Raw genomic sequence first — 19,778 nt, forward strand, 5'->3', positions numbered from 1 at the left:
AGCCAGATTCCCGGTAGGGAACGGTATTCTCAGGATCCTCTCACCCAGTTGCATTACCTCACTTCAAAAAACCTGAGGCCCAAAGTGGTGCTGTGACCTCCTAAGTGGAAAAGCTAGTACTCGAATTCGGATCCTCCATCTGGTGTCATTAACTCAGCCTCCCGTAATAAGGCCAATCAAACGGAATTACACCAGCTTCTCAGAAAAAGATCTAATGGTTGTATTACAAAAGGAGGCATCTATTTCTCCGAATTTCTACCCTTAATTGCCTTGGTGAATCCTCGAAGGACATAAATCCATCCTTTAACAAAGACTTCTTTGGATAGCGGAATGGTGAACGTTATTGCGCTTCCATTACCGCCCTCCAACTGGGAAGACCCCAGCATCGAATTCGGGAGGCCGGCAATAGCAGCTCATGCCTGCAGGGTGCGTCCACCGACTGCAGGAAAAGCAGTTGGGGTGGGAGAAACTTAGGAAACCACCCAGGGCCAAAGGAAGGAAAACGCAATGCACAAATTTGTTTCCGCTGGAGGCAAAGGCTGGCGTCGATACCTGTACTGGGCAATGGTCAGCGTAGCCTCACGTTCGGCCCCAAAGCCAGGCAAGTGCTGGTTTAGGTAGGCCTCCAGGGACTTGCTGTCGAACTTGTGCTGGGGCAGCATTTCGGCCAAATCGGGCTCGCCAGTAGCACGTAGCTTCATGATCGTCCCCGCAGGCCACTGCAACGCAGAATCCACAGGTCTCGAGGGCAGAAGTCCTTCAGGATTGGGCAACGCCCCCAGAGCACGGGCAGAGGCCGGGGCGGGGTCTGGTTCCAGCCAACCACATACACCCTACGCGCCGTTGCTGAGCAACGCTTGCCCGCTGAATCTGGAGGTTTTAGCTCTAGCCAAGTGCCAGAAGAGCCTAATGTGTGTTCGGATTTCAGTTCTCCAGTCAGCGTCAGAGTTGGAGGCCTCAATTTTAAAGAAAGCAAAGCCACGGTCATCGTTGCGCACAAGGAACAACGCAGAAGCCTCTTCCATCCTCAAATTTAATGCATCAGCAGGCGGAAGACCTGTAGGGTCCGGTTCAGAAAAAGGCCCGTCAGGACCTCGAGCCCAAGAATAAAAAGACCCTGTTCTCCTAGACACCCGGTTAGAAAGGCAACATCACAGGCCTCCTGCCCTGGACACTTATCACCCCGGTCCTGCTGCGGCCGGGTTTAGCCTACCCAGTGAGGAAGGAAGCCGAAAGAGCCAGGTTTTTGCTAAGGGGGAGCGATGTCTGCGACGCACCGGAAGCGGCTCCGAGGAAGGCTTGAAGGAGACGTGTCTGTCTGTGAGGCGCTGGGTGCACTTCCTCAGGTCTCTGGGCTAGGAAGGCAGCGGCTAGGTGCCTCCCCAAGTACCCTTCGCGGACCCAGCCGAGCAGCGTGGGGCGAAGGCGGCGGCGAAGGCCCGGGCTGGGAGCGTTGGCGGCCGGAGTCCCAGCCATGGCCGAGTCTGTGGAGCGGCTGCAGCAGCGGGTCCAGGAGCTGGAGAGGGAACTTGCCCAGGAGAGAAATCGGCGGGCTCCGGGGAGCGGTGAAGGAGGGGGCGGCCGGGTCCGCATCGAGAAGATGAGCTCAGAGGTGGTGGATTCGAATCCCTACAGGTAATCTGCGTCGCCAGTCGGAGGCAGGCGCGGGAGACGAGGTCAGGCTCCGTGAGGTCAGAAGTGAGGAGCTTCCCACGTCCCGCTCATGCGGACTCCCTCCACCCTTTTCTTGGTCTGGGAATCCTGTTCCCAAATGGGCAAGGCCACATCTTAGTACTGATCGGAAGATATTCTTTCTCTTTTTAATAAACCTCCAGTGAGTCAGCCATATGGTGCTGCTCCTGTGCCTGCTGAGGACGTGTGTCCAGTTTCCTATCGCCCTTGCCTTTTAATTAGTCCACCTCGCTGTGTATAAGACTGATAGTAAGAACTTTTAGAAGATGTAAAACCTGCTAAGGTAAACTTTGAGTTTCATAAAGGCTTATCAATGCATCTTAAATGGGGGCGGGGTGGGGGAGAGCGGGGTTAGCGCTAATCTGAGATATTCGGGTGCTCCTTAACATCTCAAACCATTCGACATTACCAAGACTGCCCAGGTCTCTCTTTTCTTCTTTCCTAATAAAGCCTGTCAATTCAGCAGATGGAATGTAGTGCAATGGTTAGGGTAGGGACTCTACCGCCAGACTGATTGCAATTCAAATCTAACCACTCTCTTAATAACTGTCTAACCTTAGGCAAGTTGTGAAACTCTCCGCTTCAGCTTCTCACCTATACAATGAAGATAATAGTAATATCTATCTCTGTCACAGTTGTGGGGATTGAAAAAAATCAGTGTGTATAAAGGTCTTAGAGTAGCGCTTGTACATGGTAAATCTTATACAAGATTTTATTGCTAGGTGCATTTAGTAGCAGGCAGTTATTGAGCTTTCACTGTGCTAAGCAATTTACATGCATTGTCTCCTCTCACCAAAACCCAATGGGATTGCTACTATTTTACCCCCGTTATATAGGTGAGAAAATTGAGGCTTAGACAGCCACCTCAGGTTCATGCCTTGGTAGTAAATAATACGGCCTGTCTTGCATTAGATTTGTCTTAATGTAAAATTCTCATGAACCATCTCCCCAGTAAAAACAATTAAGTCGTGTAGCTAAAAATTGTATAGTGCTAAAGTAGATAAGGAAGATTTTATTGTTGCTTTTTTCCTTTAAAGAGCATAAGAGTTTTTATTTTTAAAACAGGTTTTAGTTTGTGATACATAAAGCTGCAGTAGAAGTCTTAGGGTGCACTGTTTTAACTGTGTTGCCAAATATGAAGGGTTAATGGTCCAAAATTTTTAGAGATTAAATAAGCATGAACTGACGTCTCTAATCAGAATAAGTGGAAACTATTTGACATTTTTAAAACATTTTAAAATTTTACAAATGAAGACTTTGAAATTTTCCCTCCAGAATGAAAAGCAGAGGAATATGGGTCATGAACTTAAGTTGTCTTTCAGACATTATTTTACTATGAGATGATCCCTTGACATTGTAATGATGACAAACAAGACTTTCAGAACTCAAGTCTCAATATTTTGTATTTCCTATCTGATTTGCGCCATTGACTTTATTAAAATTGCTATACAGGAGATGGCAGTTTGATACCCAAAGCTCTTCACTGGTATATGGAAGTTTAATAAAGGTCAGCTTTAATTTTTTGAATTGTTCATACAGCAAATATTTACTGAGTACCTTTTCGTCTCCAGTCCTCCTTGACAATATTATTTACTTTGTATTGAGTAGTTATTATGCGCAGACACTGTGAATATAAAGTAGACATGGTCTTTTTCCTGTAGAGCTTACCAGATGAGTGTGAGATAAATAGAAAAGTAAATGTGCATTGCAGTACAGGTGGTAAGAATTATGATAAAATACAGCGTTATTACTGATAAATTACAGGTTATTGAATTATGATGAAGTACAGAAGGTTATAGGAAAGGGGTATGTATGTGTTCAACACCATTTTAACTGCTTCAAGAGATACAAAAGAAATATAAAGCCCCTGACTTTTGCTTCAGTTTGAGAGACTACATGGATGTGGGATATTAAACAACACAAGTAACCGTAACATTATGTGTTATGGAATACAGTTATAAGCTTGTGGAAAAACTGGAGAGGCTTTGAGATTAGAAAACCTGGTATCAAATCCTGACCCAGAAACCCAGCTCAGAATACTGTTTGCCAGTTAGCTAATCTTGGGCAGTTGATTAACCCAAACTGTTTCCCTCATTTGAAAAAGGGGGTTACCATCCATGCTTTTCAGGTTATTTAAAGATTGAAGGGAGCATCAAGGTAAGGATAGCAAATTCCTGTGATGGATCTGCCATCACTTTCTAACCAACCTCACTAAAATGACAGTAAAGGAATTTTTTAAAAGAAAACTCCCATTGAAAATATAAAAGGTTCGTATTAATAACTTATGGGGAGGGGTGCATCCCTGTACTTGATTATAGTAACAATTTGGAAACTAGAGAAGGGATGGGTGAAGGTAACTGATTTAATAGATTCAGAGAAGTTTAATCTTAAGCTTGCAACCCAGTTTATTGCAGGAATCCCCAAAAGCTCAGGAATAGACACAGGTACTTGGAGAACTTCAGCGAGGGCTAAAAAAACCCAAAACTTTCAGTTGAAAATCTGTTGAAGAAACAAAGCCCCAGATCCCCTACTCCACTGTGGGTAACTGGGCAAACACTCCTTCCCTACCAGAAGAGGAAAGTATAGATTTCTTCATTAGAAAGACTAAAATAGAAGATTTCCAAGAATTGGGGCAGGTCTTTGTACCTGAAGGAAGGGGTAAACTGTTTACATGCTGAATGTTGTGACTGAATGTAAACTAAATGCTTACATACTGAATGCTGAGACTCCCAGCCTTGCTTCTTCACTTTCAACAGCTGATCGTGGGGTTGGAACTCCAACTCAGGTTGGAGTTTGAAAGATTATTCTCTAGGGAATCTGATGGCGCCAAGAGGAAAGACTGAAAGACACTGACATTGTGGATTTCTCAACTAGTCAGGCCAGTGAAGTCAAACAGTGTTGCCTATATTGTTACCTTTATCGTGTCCCACTCTTAAATATGAACAGAACAAAGGATGAGAGAAACTTCTAACATGAAAGAAATAAAAATAGCAACTTGGATAGACTATGTAAGAGAAACACATCCCCCTAAATTATCATTAGTATCCTGAGATGAGAGAAGATATAGTACAAATGATACAGGAACAAGGTGCAAAGTAGTTAGATGATCAAGGATTCTTGCAAATGGAGATGGTAATAGAAATGAAAATCTTAGTAGAAGTGTTGGAAAATAAAGTCGAAAGAAATCATCCAGAGAATAGAGCAGAAAACTAAAATGGTAGATAATTGGAGAAAGAAGATAAAGGACAAATCCAAATGGTCCAACTTCCAAATAATAGTTCCAGACAGTCCAGGAAACAAACCAAACAAGGAAGTAACCAAATTCTTCAAGGAAATTTCCCAGAACTGAAAATGTGAGTTTTCATTTTGAAAGCGTTCACTAAAAACTCAGCACAAGGGATGAGAACAGATTCACATTAAGGGACACTGTGAAATTTTACAAGCTAGGAGACACTGGAGCAATACCTTAAAATGTTGAAAGACAATTCTAACTTTAGACTTCTTTACCAAGTTAAACTATCGATTAAGAGTATATGTGTAGCTTCCCAAAATTATATGCCCTTTGCTTTGTCATTTTTATGAAGAACATAATTTTGATAAGGAACATTTTCAGACATGAAAGTTCTCAAAATTTACCTCTGCTGTACCCTTTGCAAAACTACTGGAAGATATTCTAACCACAGCAAGAGAGTAAGTTTAAAAATAATTGATGACAGTCTTTTAAACTGTCATGTACATCAGAATTACTGGAGGGCTTGTTAGAGCAAATTGTTAGACTCCACATTCAAGATTTCTGATTCAGTGGGTGATTATAGGGTAGGGCCTAAGAAATTTCATTTCTATTAAATTCTCAGGTGGTCCTGTTGCTGATCCATAGACACTTTAGAACTAGTGAGCTATAGCGTACAGGAAGCAGTGGATTAATACAGAATAAAGAAATTAAGAGACTTTGTAGTATAATGATGAAGGAAGAGCTTAGGAAGGGAGCTGTATGTGCAGTAAGTCTAGAGATATCATGTCAGATTCTAGGAGATACATCTTTAAGAAGATGAAATTGATAAAATACCTCATGAATATGAATGTATCTAGAGGAACTTTAGACAACTAGTGAAAAGTTGGAGTTGATTTTGTGAAAATACATAGGAAATTAAGCATCAGGAGAAACACACTTATTAACTTCAGGGTTGGGGGTTAAAGGAAAGGGTAAGTTTTAATATACTGCATGACCCAGTTGTGAAGAGTTAACATCTAACCAAGATGCCCATATAATAATATTGGGAGGTTGGTGGAATGGAAAATGTCTGTGTGCAGTAGGGATGAATGCTAAGAACAAAATCTGATTCAGATAATTGACTATAACTGAAAAAGAAATACAATGTTAGCATGTTGTTTAGGAGTATGATGGTAACAGAGTTAAAAGTGAGGGCGTGGAAAATGGGGGTGGAGGCTGAATTTCCTGACAAGCATGGTGGAACTGTTTGACTCCTTAAAGTGAAGATGAATGGGAATTAATTATAGACTTAAACTGCAGATTACCAGTAACTAGTTAAAGCACCTCTTAGAGTCTTTGGCATACAGTAGGTGCTTACTAAAAGTAGACATCATCCATTGTGGGCAGAGGCAACGAGAATGGAATTCCAGCCATGAATTTACTCTGATGATGGAGATCTGAGTATTAAAACATTAAATATTTACATATTCTACCAAAGCATAGAAAAATGTTGAAATTTAACTTTGACCCTTAACATTTAAGTAGTAGTCACAATCTTGGCTGCAAATCAGAGTACATAGCTTTTGAAAACCAGTCTTGTTTCATGGACTACACTTGGGAGTTTTTAAAGGTACCTGGGTAATTTAGTTTCATCTGGTAAAAACCAGCCTGTAAGCATCCTCCTCTTTGAAACGATTAGTAATGATTATATTTTGGTGTTTATTTTCTGTGATGATGTATGTCTATTTGTATTACTATTACCTAAAAGACTGTAAGCTTTAAAACATATTTTTCTTTGTTTTAAGCCGCTTGATGGCATTGAAACGAATGGGAATTGTAAGCGACTATGAGGTATGATAAACCCTTTCCAAGTTTTTGTAAGATGAATTCAGTGAATTAAAATAACTTCTGGTGACATATTTGATGAAGAGCTATTAACCAGCACATACTATTTTGTATTTCACAGAAAATCCGTACCTTTGCCGTAGCAATAGTAGGTGTTGGTGGAGTAGGTAGTGTGACTGCTGAAATGCTGACAAGATGTGGCATTGGTAAGGTAAAAACATTTCTCTTTGCCTCTTGTATAGGGAACTACTCACTCCTGGAGTAAATCAGGTACAAATTAGGATTTTTTTTCTTTACTAATGCCTTATTGCCTTGCAGTGTATTAATCTAGATTGTTCTATTTGGGTTGAGACATATCCCCACCCAAATAAAAGGTGATATTATTTCTAATTAGACAAAGATTGTCTAATTGTGTTTAGAAACGTTTTTGTTTGAAGTAATATGTAAACAATTTGGACTTAAGTGTTTTAGATATAGAAGCTTAGGAAAGAAGGCTGTTAATTTGATAAAGTGTGTGAAACACTGAAACATCTAACAATTATTTTATTAAACATACCAGACAGAATAGAAAACATGTACCTTTCCTACTCTTGATTTTGAACTAGAGAATGCTCTGGATGGATTTTTAAAAATTGGTACTTTTTTACTTTTTTCTAAAATTTATTTAGATTATGGGAAGAAGTAACTTTCTTGTACCAGGATTCAGTCTACCACTCTTAGATTTACAAAGCCAAAGTCTATGATGTTAGATACATAATGGTTGAATAAATAAACTTTCCACAATTATGTATCCTTTAATTTGTTGTTCTGGTAAAGGAAGCATTCTCCCAGTTTACCAATGCTTTCTAATATGTTGGTCTACCCCAAATTCTTAAAAGAAGGTGATTTCAAAATTGGCACTCACTTATCAATATAGAAATAACACCAAAATACTAAAAATGTTTATTGAAATTTTAATGTCTTTCAAAAGATTTACAAAATCTGGATAAAAATTGCTTATAGCTGACTTAAGCACCCTGACCAGGGATATTAGAGATCACTGACCTCTATTGACCAGGGATAATAGAGGTCATTGAGATTAGCGGCTCTCAAGTTTGAATATGTTATCACAATTAGTTGGAAGCCTTATTAAAGCACAGATTAACAGATCCTACTCTGGTGGTGTTGATTTTATAGGTGTCAGGTGGACTTAATAATGGACAGCGCTAACAAGCTCCCAGGTGATCCTGATGATGATGTTCCTAGGCTTACACTAGTAAGAACCACTGGATCCTTGCTACTCCAAGTTTGGTCCCTGAAGTAGTAACATCAGTATCAGCTCTCAATACCTACCCCAGACATACTGAATCAGAATCTGTATTGTAACACGATCCCCAAAGATTGATTTGCATATCATTTACATATTCATTTGGAGAAGTGCTCTTGCATCGCTAACAAGCTTCAGGTGATGCTAATGCAGCTAGACCAGGCCACATTTTGAGTAGCAAAGAGGTAGAACAGTAGTTATATATTGCTGTAGTTAGAATCACCTGGGAAGTTTTAAAAAATTCTGGTGTCCAGACTGCACCCCATATAAGAATCTCTGGGGATGAGGCACAAACATCTGTATTTTTAAAAATTCTCCAAGTGATTCCAGTGTGCCCTCAAGTTTGTAAACAGAAGCTACACAGGTAAGTTTCAGGAAGTCTTTCTTTAATTTGTAAAACAGATAAATACGAAGCAAATTAATGAGGTTAAATAGGAAAGTAGAAGATGTTAGGAAACCCAGAGTCCATTTCTTATCCCTGAAAGCCTCTGGGATCTCTTTAAAGTTATCTGGGGTGCCTTGGATCACCAGATCTATACTCGCTTCTTTATTTTAGAGATGAAGATACAGGCCTAAAAAGTGAAAGTGATTTACCCACAATCAGAACTAATTAGTGGCAGAGTTACACCTCAGACCTTCTGTTCCCAAGTTTAATGTTTCCTGCAACTTATGTATAAACAAGCTATGAGGCAGAAACTCATTTAATACTTAGCCTGACCTAATACATATTTATTGATGAGCTTAAATAAACTATGTTTTGGAGACTCTTAAGTAGGATTAGAAAATTTTGGAGAGTGAGATCTTTTCTAGCAAGGTATTAAGGGCTATCTAGGAGTTACGGGTTAGGTTAATTTTTTTTCTTTTTAGTTTTTTTATTGAGAAGAAAATCCCATTTTTGTGTTTATTGTTTAGTATGCTGAGAATTGTATTACAGAGTCACAGAATTTCATATCAAGAAGGGACTTAGGAAGTCCTTGTCTCTAGCCTGTTCTTATTGATAAGAAATGTAATCTAATTGCCATTTTAATGTGTGTGTGTGTGAAATGCTTTTTGAAACAGGCTTAAGTATATAGCAGGAAACAACTGGTTTGTAATTCTATCTGGAATGATGTTTTAGCCATGTCACTGGTATATATATTCTGTCATATACACAAAAGGAGTCAGGTTATACTATATTTTAAGTTACAGCATTTGTTTTTATCTTATTTAAAGATTGCATTTATCCAATAGATTCCTGGCTTTTAGCAAAAAAATGGAAATGAAGTAGGATTTTGCCACAGTTTTAAAAAATGGAATGAAAGGGAATTAATTTTTGAGTGAATTATTTAGAGAGGCAGCAAAGCATTGTGGTTGAGGTGCAGATGCTGGATTGAGAATGCTTGAGTTTGAATGCCATTTTCACCTCACATTAGATGAGTGGCCTTTGGACAAGTGTTGTAGTTGCCTCATTTTTAAAATAAGGATAATAGTACCTACATGCCTCACATGAGCATTCAATGAATTAATATATGGCACTCAGTGTTGTAAAGTTAGCTAATATTATTATCAAACTGTTACACTAATTAAATGTAAAGCTCTCTAATTTATTCTTTGATATTTTTAGTTTTTTGGTATGCTTTTCATCAGAATACCACTGTTTTCATTTTAGTTGCTACTCTTTGATTATGACAAGGTGGAACTAGCCAATATGAATAGACTTTTCTTCCAACCTCATCAAGCAGGATTAAGTAAAGTTCAAGCAGCAGAACATACTCTGAGGTAAATGGAATAGCAATCAAGAAACATATTCAGTGAAATCTTACTTTATGTATTTGATATGAGTTAATATAAATGGATCTTACTTTTTCTCTATAAAATGCAGATTTCACTTGTACAAAGAATTCTCTTACCTGTTGGACATGGGGTTGGCAAACTTTTTATGTATAGGGTTATATAATAAATATTTTAGTCTTTGAGGGCCAGATGTTCTCTGTTGCAACTGTTAGTTGTAGTGTGATAGCAGCTGTAGGCAACACAAACATGAATAAGCATGTCTGTGCTCCAATAAAATTCTATTTTTGGACTCCAAAATTTGAATCTCATACAATTTTTAATTTTTTAAATTAAAAAACAAATTTGAGACAGAGTCTCACTCTGTCACCCAGATTGGAGTGTAGCAACACAATCTCGGCTCACTGCACCTCCATCTCCCAGGCTCAAGCTATCTTCGCATCTCAGCCTCCTGAGTAGCTAGGACTACAGGCACTTGTCACCATGCCTGGCTAATGTTTTGCAGTTTTAGCAGAGACGGGGTTTTGCCATATTGCCCAAGTTGGTCTCGAACTCTTGAGACTCAAGCCATCTGCCCACTTAGCCCTCCCAAAATGCTAGGATTGCAGGCATGAGTCACCGTGCCTGGCTGATACAATTTTTATATGTCATAAAATGTTCTTTTGATTCTTTTCCCAACCATTTAAAAATGGAAAAAAATTCTTAGCCTGAAGGCTGCACAAAAACAGGTGGTGGGCCAAATTTGGCCCATGGGCCACAGTTACCCAATCCCTGCTTTAGGAACTTTCTTTGTGGCCCCAAATTTGTTCTTAACTGGAATAAGGAAGTGAGGCTGAGCTGTAAGTAGTTACTGGACATGGTTAAGTCTTAATTCCCAACACTTAGATTGATTGGGGTGGGAACAGTTTTGTAATCTTTATGACAAAAATGAACCTAGTACTTGAAGTGTGAGATAAAAGAGATAGAAAAGAACTTTGGGTTTTCTTTGAATAGCTTGAATTCGCTTCTCTAAGGTATGTTAAATGCCCTTTAGCTCTTTCAATTCTTTTCCTCACAGCTTTTTCTTACTACAGCTACTAGTAGTGGTCTTTTTAAAAACATTTTTTTTTTTTAGAGACAGGGTCTCACTGTGTCCCCCAGGTTGGGGTGCAGTGGGTGCGATGATAGCTCACTGTAGCCTTGAACTCCTGGACTCAAGTAATCCTCCCACCGCAGCCTCTTGAAATGCTAGGATTACAGGCTTATAATCATTCCCTTTTTCCTTCTTAGGAACATTAATCCTGATGTTCTTTTTGAAGTACACAACTATAATATAACCACAGTGGAAAACTTTCAACATTTCATGGATAGAATAAGGTAAAATTTTAATTTATGAATATTTTGTATAATGTCTAGCTCAAGTATTAGAAAATTATTAGAAAAATCTATGGATTAATCCAATGAAGGAAGATTGATATATATTTTTCCATTTTTTTAGAACAGTAATTTTTGTGTGATTTTTATGTATTAGAATATCATTTAAAGGTATATATTGTCCAAAAACAATTAAAAAGCAAACAAGCAAAAAACCCCTGTAAGTTACAGTATAAGAAGAAAGTGTCAGTTTTAAGTTCTGTGTTCTAGATTGTACTTCTGTCTGAAAATGGTTTTCTTCAGAGACTGTCAGACCACCACTGAAATAATGAATTGCATCCAATTAGCTTTTATTACATTTGTAATGAAGCAGGAATAAAAATGTGAAAGCCGGTAGTGAAAAAGTAATTGTTGTGAACATACTTTGTACTTCCTTCACCCTTGTAGTTCTTGTAAAATAAGTAATACTACAGTACCATTGATGTTATATTTGTATGTTACTCAATACTTGGTATATATATCTTTAATATTACACAGTTATGTGATAATTATAGTCCAACATTTAATGAAAGAATAAATGTTGGACTGAACAAGTAAAGTATAATGTATTAGAGTGTATTTTGTGTCCTGATGTTTTTCAAACTTATTTTCTTTGACTAGTAATGGTGGGTTAGAAGAAGGAAAACCTGTTGATCTAGTTCTTAGCTGTGTGGACAATTTTGAAGCTCGGATGACAATAAATACAGTGAGTATTCCTGCTGTGCAAGATATATTCATGGATTTAGCTGTTTTCCTGTATATTCCATCAGTATATAATCCCCATCCTAAAAACAGTTCTGAATGCAAACCCTTTTCTGTGTTTTATTTGTAATGTTCTCTTAGCCTACTCTTAAAATCTATTCTAATAGCTGTGATACCTGTCTAGCCTTGCTGCTGTGACATGTGTTACAGTATCCTACTCTTTTTGCTGGTAAACTGTGAAACAACAAAATGTATAATTCTTAAATTGGTATCTTATAATAATTATTGGTCAGCGTTAGTTTTAGCTTTTGTTACTTTATTTTATAAATGTATAAATATGTATAAATTGCCTAAAAACCTGGTTTCTCAAAAATAAAAATAATTATTTTCCTTTTGAATATTGTTTTTAACTTTTCAGATGATATTTTGCCTTTTTTTGTTCCTGAAATTATTTTAGAAAAGTGAAATTTCACATTAATTTGACAAGAAATCCAATAAACTTTGATTCAATTTAATAATATTTACTGACTGCATCTTGAATACTGTCACTTTACTCTTTAACAGAGTATGGTAATTACCAAGGAATTCCATTATCTTACAACTTACCTCATTTGTTCTGAAAATTAATTTTAAAAGACCTTGGTAATCCATTCAATTCAAAGAATGTATTGTAAATTACTTCTTGCCCTTTTATTTTTTTTCCTTATGTTTTCACCCATTTCTACTAAGGCTTGTAATGAACTTGGACAAACATGGATGGAATCTGGGGTCAGTGAAAATGCAGTTTCAGGGCATATACAGCTCATAATTCCTGGAGAATCTGCTTGTTTTGCGGTATGCATTATTCTTTTTGGATTATTCTTCACTGTTAGGTACTTGAGTTCTTAGGGGCATTGAAAATGTATTACAATTCAAAGAAAAAACAAACTTGGATGGCATACTATTTGGAACATCTCATACTATTCCTCTTTCTTTTCGAAATGTGTTTTCTTTTATTCTTTTTCATGTAGTGTGCTCCACCACTTGTAGTTGCTGCAAATATTGATGAAAAGACTCTGAAACGAGAAGGTGTTTGTGCAGCCAGTCTTCCTACCACTATGGGTGTTGTTGCTGGGATCTTAGTACAAAACGTGTTAAAGTAAGTCAGGGCTAATTTTTCTGAATAGTCTTATATGCTTTCAATAAAAATAAATACATTTCACAAAGCATTTCAGAAATTGAAATTATAAGCTAAGTATATAGTTACTTTTAAATGTAGTTTTAAATGTTTTCTATATGCATACATGTGCATTCTATTTTATATATGTATGTCTACTTTTCATATATATTGCTATATTAAATATTACATATATTAATATTCATACATGAATATATATGAATGTCAGTTACTCCCTGCATTTGGAATAGCTTTTATGAAATGATACAATGGTAGTGGCATATTTTTTTATGAAGCATTAACCAAATGATTTAAATCTTTCCAAGTCTGACCAGTGGATGGAGACTTAAGCACACTTGTTTCTACTATATTGATTTAAGTCTTACCAAAAATAACCCAAATGTGACTAAGAGTAATTATTAATGTTAATGTAATTAAACATTAGTGTTACTATAAATTTCACACTTACATATACATAAAATGTTAACATTTATATTAGTGTTAATATAAAACACATTAACAATACTTAAAAAAAAAAAAACAGATTCTTAAAATCTGCTTTTGGATACCTCTGCTATCCAAAAACAAACATCCAGCAACTGTACTATCTAAACTATAGCTAAAAAGAAGGGAAAATATTTCTTTGCTGCTAAAATTTATGTCAGAGTTCATGAATCAACTCATACTTTATTAAAAGCAGATCCCCTTTAGGTGTTCTCTAATTCAGGCTATTTATTTTCCCTCATTTTACAACTTTAATAAGCTTAGTTGTATACCCTAAGCCTCCAATATAATAAGAACAAATTGCAACAAGACACATGAGGCACCAATCAATAAAAAGTGTCAGTTGCTAGCAAAGAAATTGAAAAAAGCATACGTATAAACTCTCAAATTAATGGTCTAGGGCTATTTCATATAAGAGCAAATAGCCTGTTTAGACAGCAGTAGGCCCTGTCTAAACAAAACATTTTATAGTATGATACAAAAAAGAAGCAAGGAATCATGGCTAACCAAGTATTCTCTTAAGGATGTGTCCTATTTAGCTAGCCCCTCTGTTGATGGTCATGTAGGCTACTTAATTTTTTTTTTTTTTAATTAACAATGCTACAGGCTACATCTTGTATATATCTCTGAATACTAGATTGAGCTCTCTTCTTCTTGTTTTTTTGGAGACAAGGTCTCACTGTGTTGCCCAAGCTGGAGTTCAGTGGCACAATCAAGGCTCACTGCAGCCTCAACCTCCTGAGCTCAAGTGATCCTCCCACCTCAGCCTTCCAAGTAGTTGGAAGTACAAGTGTATGCCACAATGCCTGGCTAATTTTTGTATTTTTTGTAGAGACAAGGTTTCATCACATTGCTCAGGCTGGTCTTGAACTCCTGAGCTTAAGTGATCTGCCCACCTTAGCCTCCCAAAGTGTTGGGATTACAGGCGTGAGCCACCGTGCCCAGCCTAGAGTTTTCTATAGTACATTTTTTTTTTTTTTTAAAAAACAGGGTTTCACTCTGTCACCCAGGCTGGAGTGCAGAGGCACAATCTCAGCTAATTGCAATCTCCACCTTCCAGGTTCAAGTGATCCTCCTACGTCAGCCTCCCAGGTAGCTGTGACTACAAGCACCCACCACCACGCCCAGCTAATTTTTATGTATTTTTTGTAGAAACAGAGTCTCCTTATGTTCCCCAGGCTGGTCTTGAACTCCTGGGCTGAAGCAGTCTGCCCATGTCGGCCTCCCAAAGTGCGAGGAATTACAGGCATGAGCCACTGCACCCGGCCTATAGTACACATTTTTTAAAGTAGAATTTCTGAATTTATGAAATATTTACTAAATTTCTCCTGCAAAAGGATTATACATTTGTATCATAGTTTAGATTATACATTTGTATCATAGTTTAGGAGTACCTGGTTCACCCATACCTTTTTGGGTATCATCAAACTCTGTAACCTTTGTCATTCTGGTGGGTAAAAAATAGGCATTTAAGTTTTATTTTTATTTGTGAAAAAAAGTTGAACACTTACATTCATCTGTGAATTGTCTGCTAATAGTTATTGCTCTTTTTTGTCTTGTTGTATATTAAGAATGTATATTTGCAAATATTTTTCTTTTGTCATTTATCTTTTTTATGTGATTTTCTCTGTATAGAAACTTTTATTATGTTAGTGCAAAAGTAATTGCGGATTTTGCCATTACGTTTGACAAAAACTGCAATTACTTTTGCGCCAACCTAATAAAAAAAATCAGATTGGCTGGGTGTAGTGGCTCACGCCTGTAATCCCAACAATTTGGGAGGCCAAGGCAGGCAGATCACTTGAGCCCAGGAATTCGAGACCAGCCTGGGGCAACATGGCAAAGCCCCATCTTTACAAAAAAAAATACAAAAATTAGCCAAGCATGGTGGTGCTTGCCTGTAGTCACAGCTACTTGGGAGACTGAGATGGGATTGCTTGAGCCTGGGAGGGTGAGGCTACAGCGAGCCATGATCACACCACTGTACTCCAGCATGGGCAACAGAGTAAAAAGTATCAGATTTGACTGGGAAGATGACAGGAGGGAGCTGGAGGCCATGGGATGCTGAAAAGTTCTATATCTTGATCTGGTGATGGTTCCATGAAAGACTCATACAAAATTTTACTGAGCTATACATTTAAGATTGTGCATTTTATAGTAAATTACATATAAAATGTTAAAAATTAAGTAGCTTTAATACCATATCTCAGGGATTTAAAAAATACACTTCTCCCACATTTTAGCTTCTCTGAAATCAGCATGCTTCTTGAAGTTGTTGACATGTAATAGTTTAGCTGCCAGCATTTAATCTTTATTAGAAGTTCAAAAAAATAGTGTGTTCTACAGTTGATGAAATGGAGTAATCTTTTCTTTCCTTCATTCAATAAACACTGAAGCATCTACTGTGAGCCAGGCACTGTAAATAAGAGAAAATTGCTGTTTTCTGGATGCAGATTTCTGTTTTCTGATTTAAAAAGTATATCATTTACCTATTTCAAAGTTATTTTTAAAAAATTTAACTGTTCTAGTATTTTTCATGGTTTTAATTTCTTTATTTAAGTCTACTTTGATTTTTCTAGGTTTCTGTTAAATTTTGGTACTGTTAGTTTTTACCTTGGATACAATGCAATGCAGGATTTTTTTCCTACTATGTCCATGAAGCCAAATCCCCAGTGTGATGACAAAAATTGCAGGAAGCAGCAGGAAGAATATAAGGTATACGGCAATCTGTTAGAATGCATGAGGGATCATATTGCATAGGACAATAAATAACTTAAACAGATTTGGAATACAAGATAAATGATTAATTTATTCACCATACTTCAAAAATGAATGTTCTTTCTTGCTTTTGGTAAGATAAAAAGCCTGTCTGAATTCTTGATTAATGCTTGTAATGTCGTATATATTAGTCATAAAGGAAAATTCTTGATTAATGCTTTAGAGAACTGAGAATGAGTAAGAACACTTTGATGCTGTTTGATTTCTACAGAAAAAGGTAGCAGCACTGCCTAAACAAGAGGTTATGCAAGAAGAGGAAGAGATAATCCATGAAGATAATGAATGGGGTAGGTGTTCTTTTATAAATTGAAATGGCAGCATAAAACAAAACCTTTTATGGTAGCCAATCAAATAAGATTATACAAATTGAATAATTATTGCTTATTAAATTCCTTAAAAACTGATACAGGATCAAATTTACAGGTATTGAGCTGGTATCTGAGGTTTCAGAAGAGGAACTGAAAAATTCTTCAGGTCCAGTTCCAGACTTACCTGAAGGAATTACAGTGGCATACACAATTCCAAAAAAGGTACTTCAAAAATATGATTTACCCATATGTAACTATCATATAAAATATTTTTCTTCTTTCATCTTCATTCTAATTTGTAATGCCAGTGAAGTATTTCCTGTTTTAAGATACTTTATGCTATAGGCATTAAGATGTGAGAGAGGTATTCAGTGTTAATATGCAAATATTTATAGCTTATTTTAGACTTTTAAAACATAGAATAAAATGGTTTTATTCACTCATTAATGAACCAAGTATAATAGATTTTGATTAAATGAAGATCTCATTTTTGTTTATTGGTAGTTTTAGCTACAATGTCGTTTAAAAATACTAGACCTGTCAAGAATATTGAAATTACTGCCTTGTAAATCAAAAGACTGGTGGGGAATGTAAAAGACTTTGTCTTCTAAAAAGAAAATTTACTTTATAACCCTGTTGAGCACGGTCAAAACTTACTGATTATATATTCCTAAGCATCAAGAATTCTATATGGTTCTTTTTTCACTGTATTTCCCTTATTTGTCAATAGCAAGAAGATTCTGTCACTGAGGTAACAGTGGAAGATTCTGGTGAAAGCTTGGAAGACCTCATGGCCAAGATGAAGAATATGTAGATAATGGACTGGGATATATTTTATTTCTCATGTTAAAGCCTCTTCCCTTGAAATTAAAAAAAAAAAAATTTAACTGATAAAACTTAGGGCAACATTAATTAATGTATATTCTTACCTGAATTGTTATACTTTTTGAAAATCCTGTGACTTGCCTATTTCTCCCTGCTCCAGTGAAATCATTAACTCTCCTAAAATGTATGTTTCATTCTAGTAAGAAAACCTCAAAGGATATTGTAGGATATAAATCTTACTTGAAAACATAGCTGTTGAAATGTTTTGGCCTTTTGGAGTGGGGAAAGGACAAATCTGATCCTGTAATCTTTTTCTTTCCAGTAATCCCTTGTGTCTGTTGCATGAGGACATGGACAATAAAGCAGTACATGATTCTCAGATACAGGGAGAAGGACAAGGCATACAGCTTATTGATTAGAGCTGGCAAGCATCTGCTCATTATGTTTGGAATTGCTTTCTATAAGAAAATTGCCCACTACTTCTAACTTGATCAACAATGAATTCAAAATAGTTAATCTATGAAATAACGTCCTCTCAAATGTTTGCTGATGAAATACAAGTTGAAATGTAGTTATTGGAAAAGTCTGTAACCTGTGGATTATATATATTCAAAGTGAGACAAAGGCAAATAAAAAGCAGCTATCTTCATGAATAGACAAAGTTGATTTCAGGAAGTATAAATTATATTCTGCACCGACCCAGGAATAGAAATTATTGCACCTGTGGAACATATATCTGGAGTTACTATACTTTACTGAAGAGCAAGGCATTAATTTAGACTAAAATCCATCCAGATTACATGCATTCTTTAGGCCGCTCCTGGATACTTCATTTAAATTTGATTCTCAAGGTAATGAGACGTTGGCAAGGTTTGTCCTGTATAGTAGGCATAAAGGAAAAATTCTAAACTGCCTCTGCAATGACTTGTAGTCAGTGGTAGAGTATCACTTTCCCTGATCATGACCACTAAACTGTAAATTGATATAAATTAGTTTTCTCTGGAGTTACATCCAAGTAATGAAGACTTAAGAGAACCTTGGTTGAAATAAATTTCCAATAGTTTGGAAACTCATAAATACCATGCAGGTGTAGCCATTGCCAGTAGGCTGTTTCTATGCTTATTTCCTATTTTGACTTTTACGTTGAAGATAGGAATATCTAAATTATATCTCTAGGGAGAAAATGTTGTAAAAAATTAAAAGTGCATTCCTGATTTGTAAAATAAAGTTCAAAAAACTGATTTCAGAAAGTCTCAAATACCAAATGTGTTCAATACACTAGTTTTGAGATGCTAGGATTATACTGTGATTCTTATGTTTATAGTAAAGTCTGGAAAGCAGGAGGATAGTTTTTTTTAGCCTTGAGACTTATTTATGTTGCCTTGGTGAGTCTTTTATCATTTTTTAAAAATTTAGCTTATTCAACTGTAAAATAGCATTTCTAGTATAAGAGATGTTTTGAATTTAAAAAATGAAATGCAGTTTTTCAAAAATAAATTTCCTGTGGAAATTCTTGCATATCAATTTAGTAAGGTTTTATAAAATTTTATAATTTGATAAAGTATCATATCTGGAATTCACTGTCTTCTTTTATCTGCTCTCAAGTTGGCATTGCATCACTGCCTGTGTCATACACTGCACCAAATCTTACCTAATCTAACTTTTTTTGTCTAATATCTTTCATTAAAAACGACTGGATTATTTTACCAGAAAAAAAAAAATCTGGTAATAGATATGTTGCTATCCTAGAATACTCTTGACGGTCTGCAGGCCATGAAAACTTGCATAAGAAGGCAGCAGATTACGAAAAATTAATCATCATTGAATTTAGTATTACTAAACTCATAGCATTTGTCCAAATTTGTAAACACTACAAATCTGAGAATCAAATTTAAATGATTCTAATGTGAAAGATGGAAAAGCAGTCCCAAAATTTGCTTACCTCAGAGACTCAAAATGATAGTAAAACAACATACTCAACTTTAATTCCTGTCTCATTGTTAATGGGAAGTTAGTTATGGTTCTTCTTAAATGTTGTACAGAAAATAAGTATTACTAGTTTCTTCACTGAACAACACAAAAAACCTAATAGCCACTTAAGAATATTTATTTATTTTATTTTTTTTTGAGACAGAGTCTCACTCTGTTGCCTAGGCTGGAGTACAGTGGCGCAATCTCGGCTCGCCACAACCTCCGCCTCCTGGGTTCAAGCGATTCTCCTGCCTCAGCCTCCCAAGTAGCTGGGATTACAGGTGCCCGCCACCATGCCTGGCTAATTTTTGTGTTTTT

At 36.5% G+C, this 19,778-nt stretch overlaps 3 protein-coding genes across 5 annotated transcripts in view; 1 reads left to right on the top strand and 2 right to left on the bottom strand.

Moving 5' to 3' along the window:
- ACAD11 (acyl-CoA dehydrogenase family member 11) overlaps positions 1 to 1,035 on the bottom strand; it is a 92,989-nt gene extending 91,954 nt beyond the window's left edge. For both annotated transcript variants that reach the window (XM_030933899.1, XM_010380185.2), the window contains exon 1: positions 553 to 1,035. In XM_030933899.1, coding sequence (XP_030789759.1) covers positions 553 to 701 — 149 coding nt within the window. In that variant the 5' untranslated portion in view covers positions 702 to 1,035. The remainder of the gene's footprint in view (positions 1 to 552) is intronic.
- UBA5 (ubiquitin like modifier activating enzyme 5) lies at positions 447 to 18,735 on the top strand. 2 transcript variants are annotated; one of them, XM_010380192.2, is made up of 12 exons: positions 447 to 1,635; positions 6,709 to 6,754; positions 6,870 to 6,959; positions 9,703 to 9,812; positions 11,094 to 11,180; positions 11,838 to 11,922; positions 12,648 to 12,752; positions 12,929 to 13,056; positions 16,158 to 16,293; positions 16,568 to 16,643; positions 16,780 to 16,886; positions 17,395 to 18,735. In XM_010380192.2, the coding sequence occupies exons 1-12, from the start codon at positions 1,475 to 1,477 to the stop codon at positions 17,476 to 17,478; spliced, it is 1,215 nt and encodes a 404-aa protein (XP_010378494.1). In that variant the 5' UTR covers positions 447 to 1,474; the 3' UTR covers positions 17,479 to 18,735. The 2 variants fall into 2 exon arrangements, with proteins under 2 accessions (XP_010378494.1, XP_010378498.1); XM_010380196.2 differs by lacking the exons at positions 6,709 to 6,754; positions 6,870 to 6,959 and adding an exon at positions 6,991 to 7,018 and having other exon boundaries at positions 1,450 to 1,635; positions 17,395 to 18,730.
- NPHP3 (nephrocystin 3) overlaps positions 15,755 to 19,778 on the bottom strand; it is a 54,348-nt gene continuing 50,324 nt past the window's right edge. The window contains exon 28 of the mRNA XM_030933860.1: positions 15,755 to 15,994. Coding sequence (XP_030789720.1) covers positions 15,955 to 15,994 — 40 coding nt within the window. The 3' untranslated portion in view covers positions 15,755 to 15,954. The remainder of the gene's footprint in view (positions 15,995 to 19,778) is intronic.

Source organism: Rhinopithecus roxellana, chromosome 1 (genome assembly GCF_007565055.1).
Source record: "Rhinopithecus roxellana isolate Shanxi Qingling chromosome 1, ASM756505v1, whole genome shotgun sequence".
Taxonomy (NCBI): Eukaryota; Metazoa; Chordata; class Mammalia; order Primates; family Cercopithecidae; genus Rhinopithecus; species Rhinopithecus roxellana.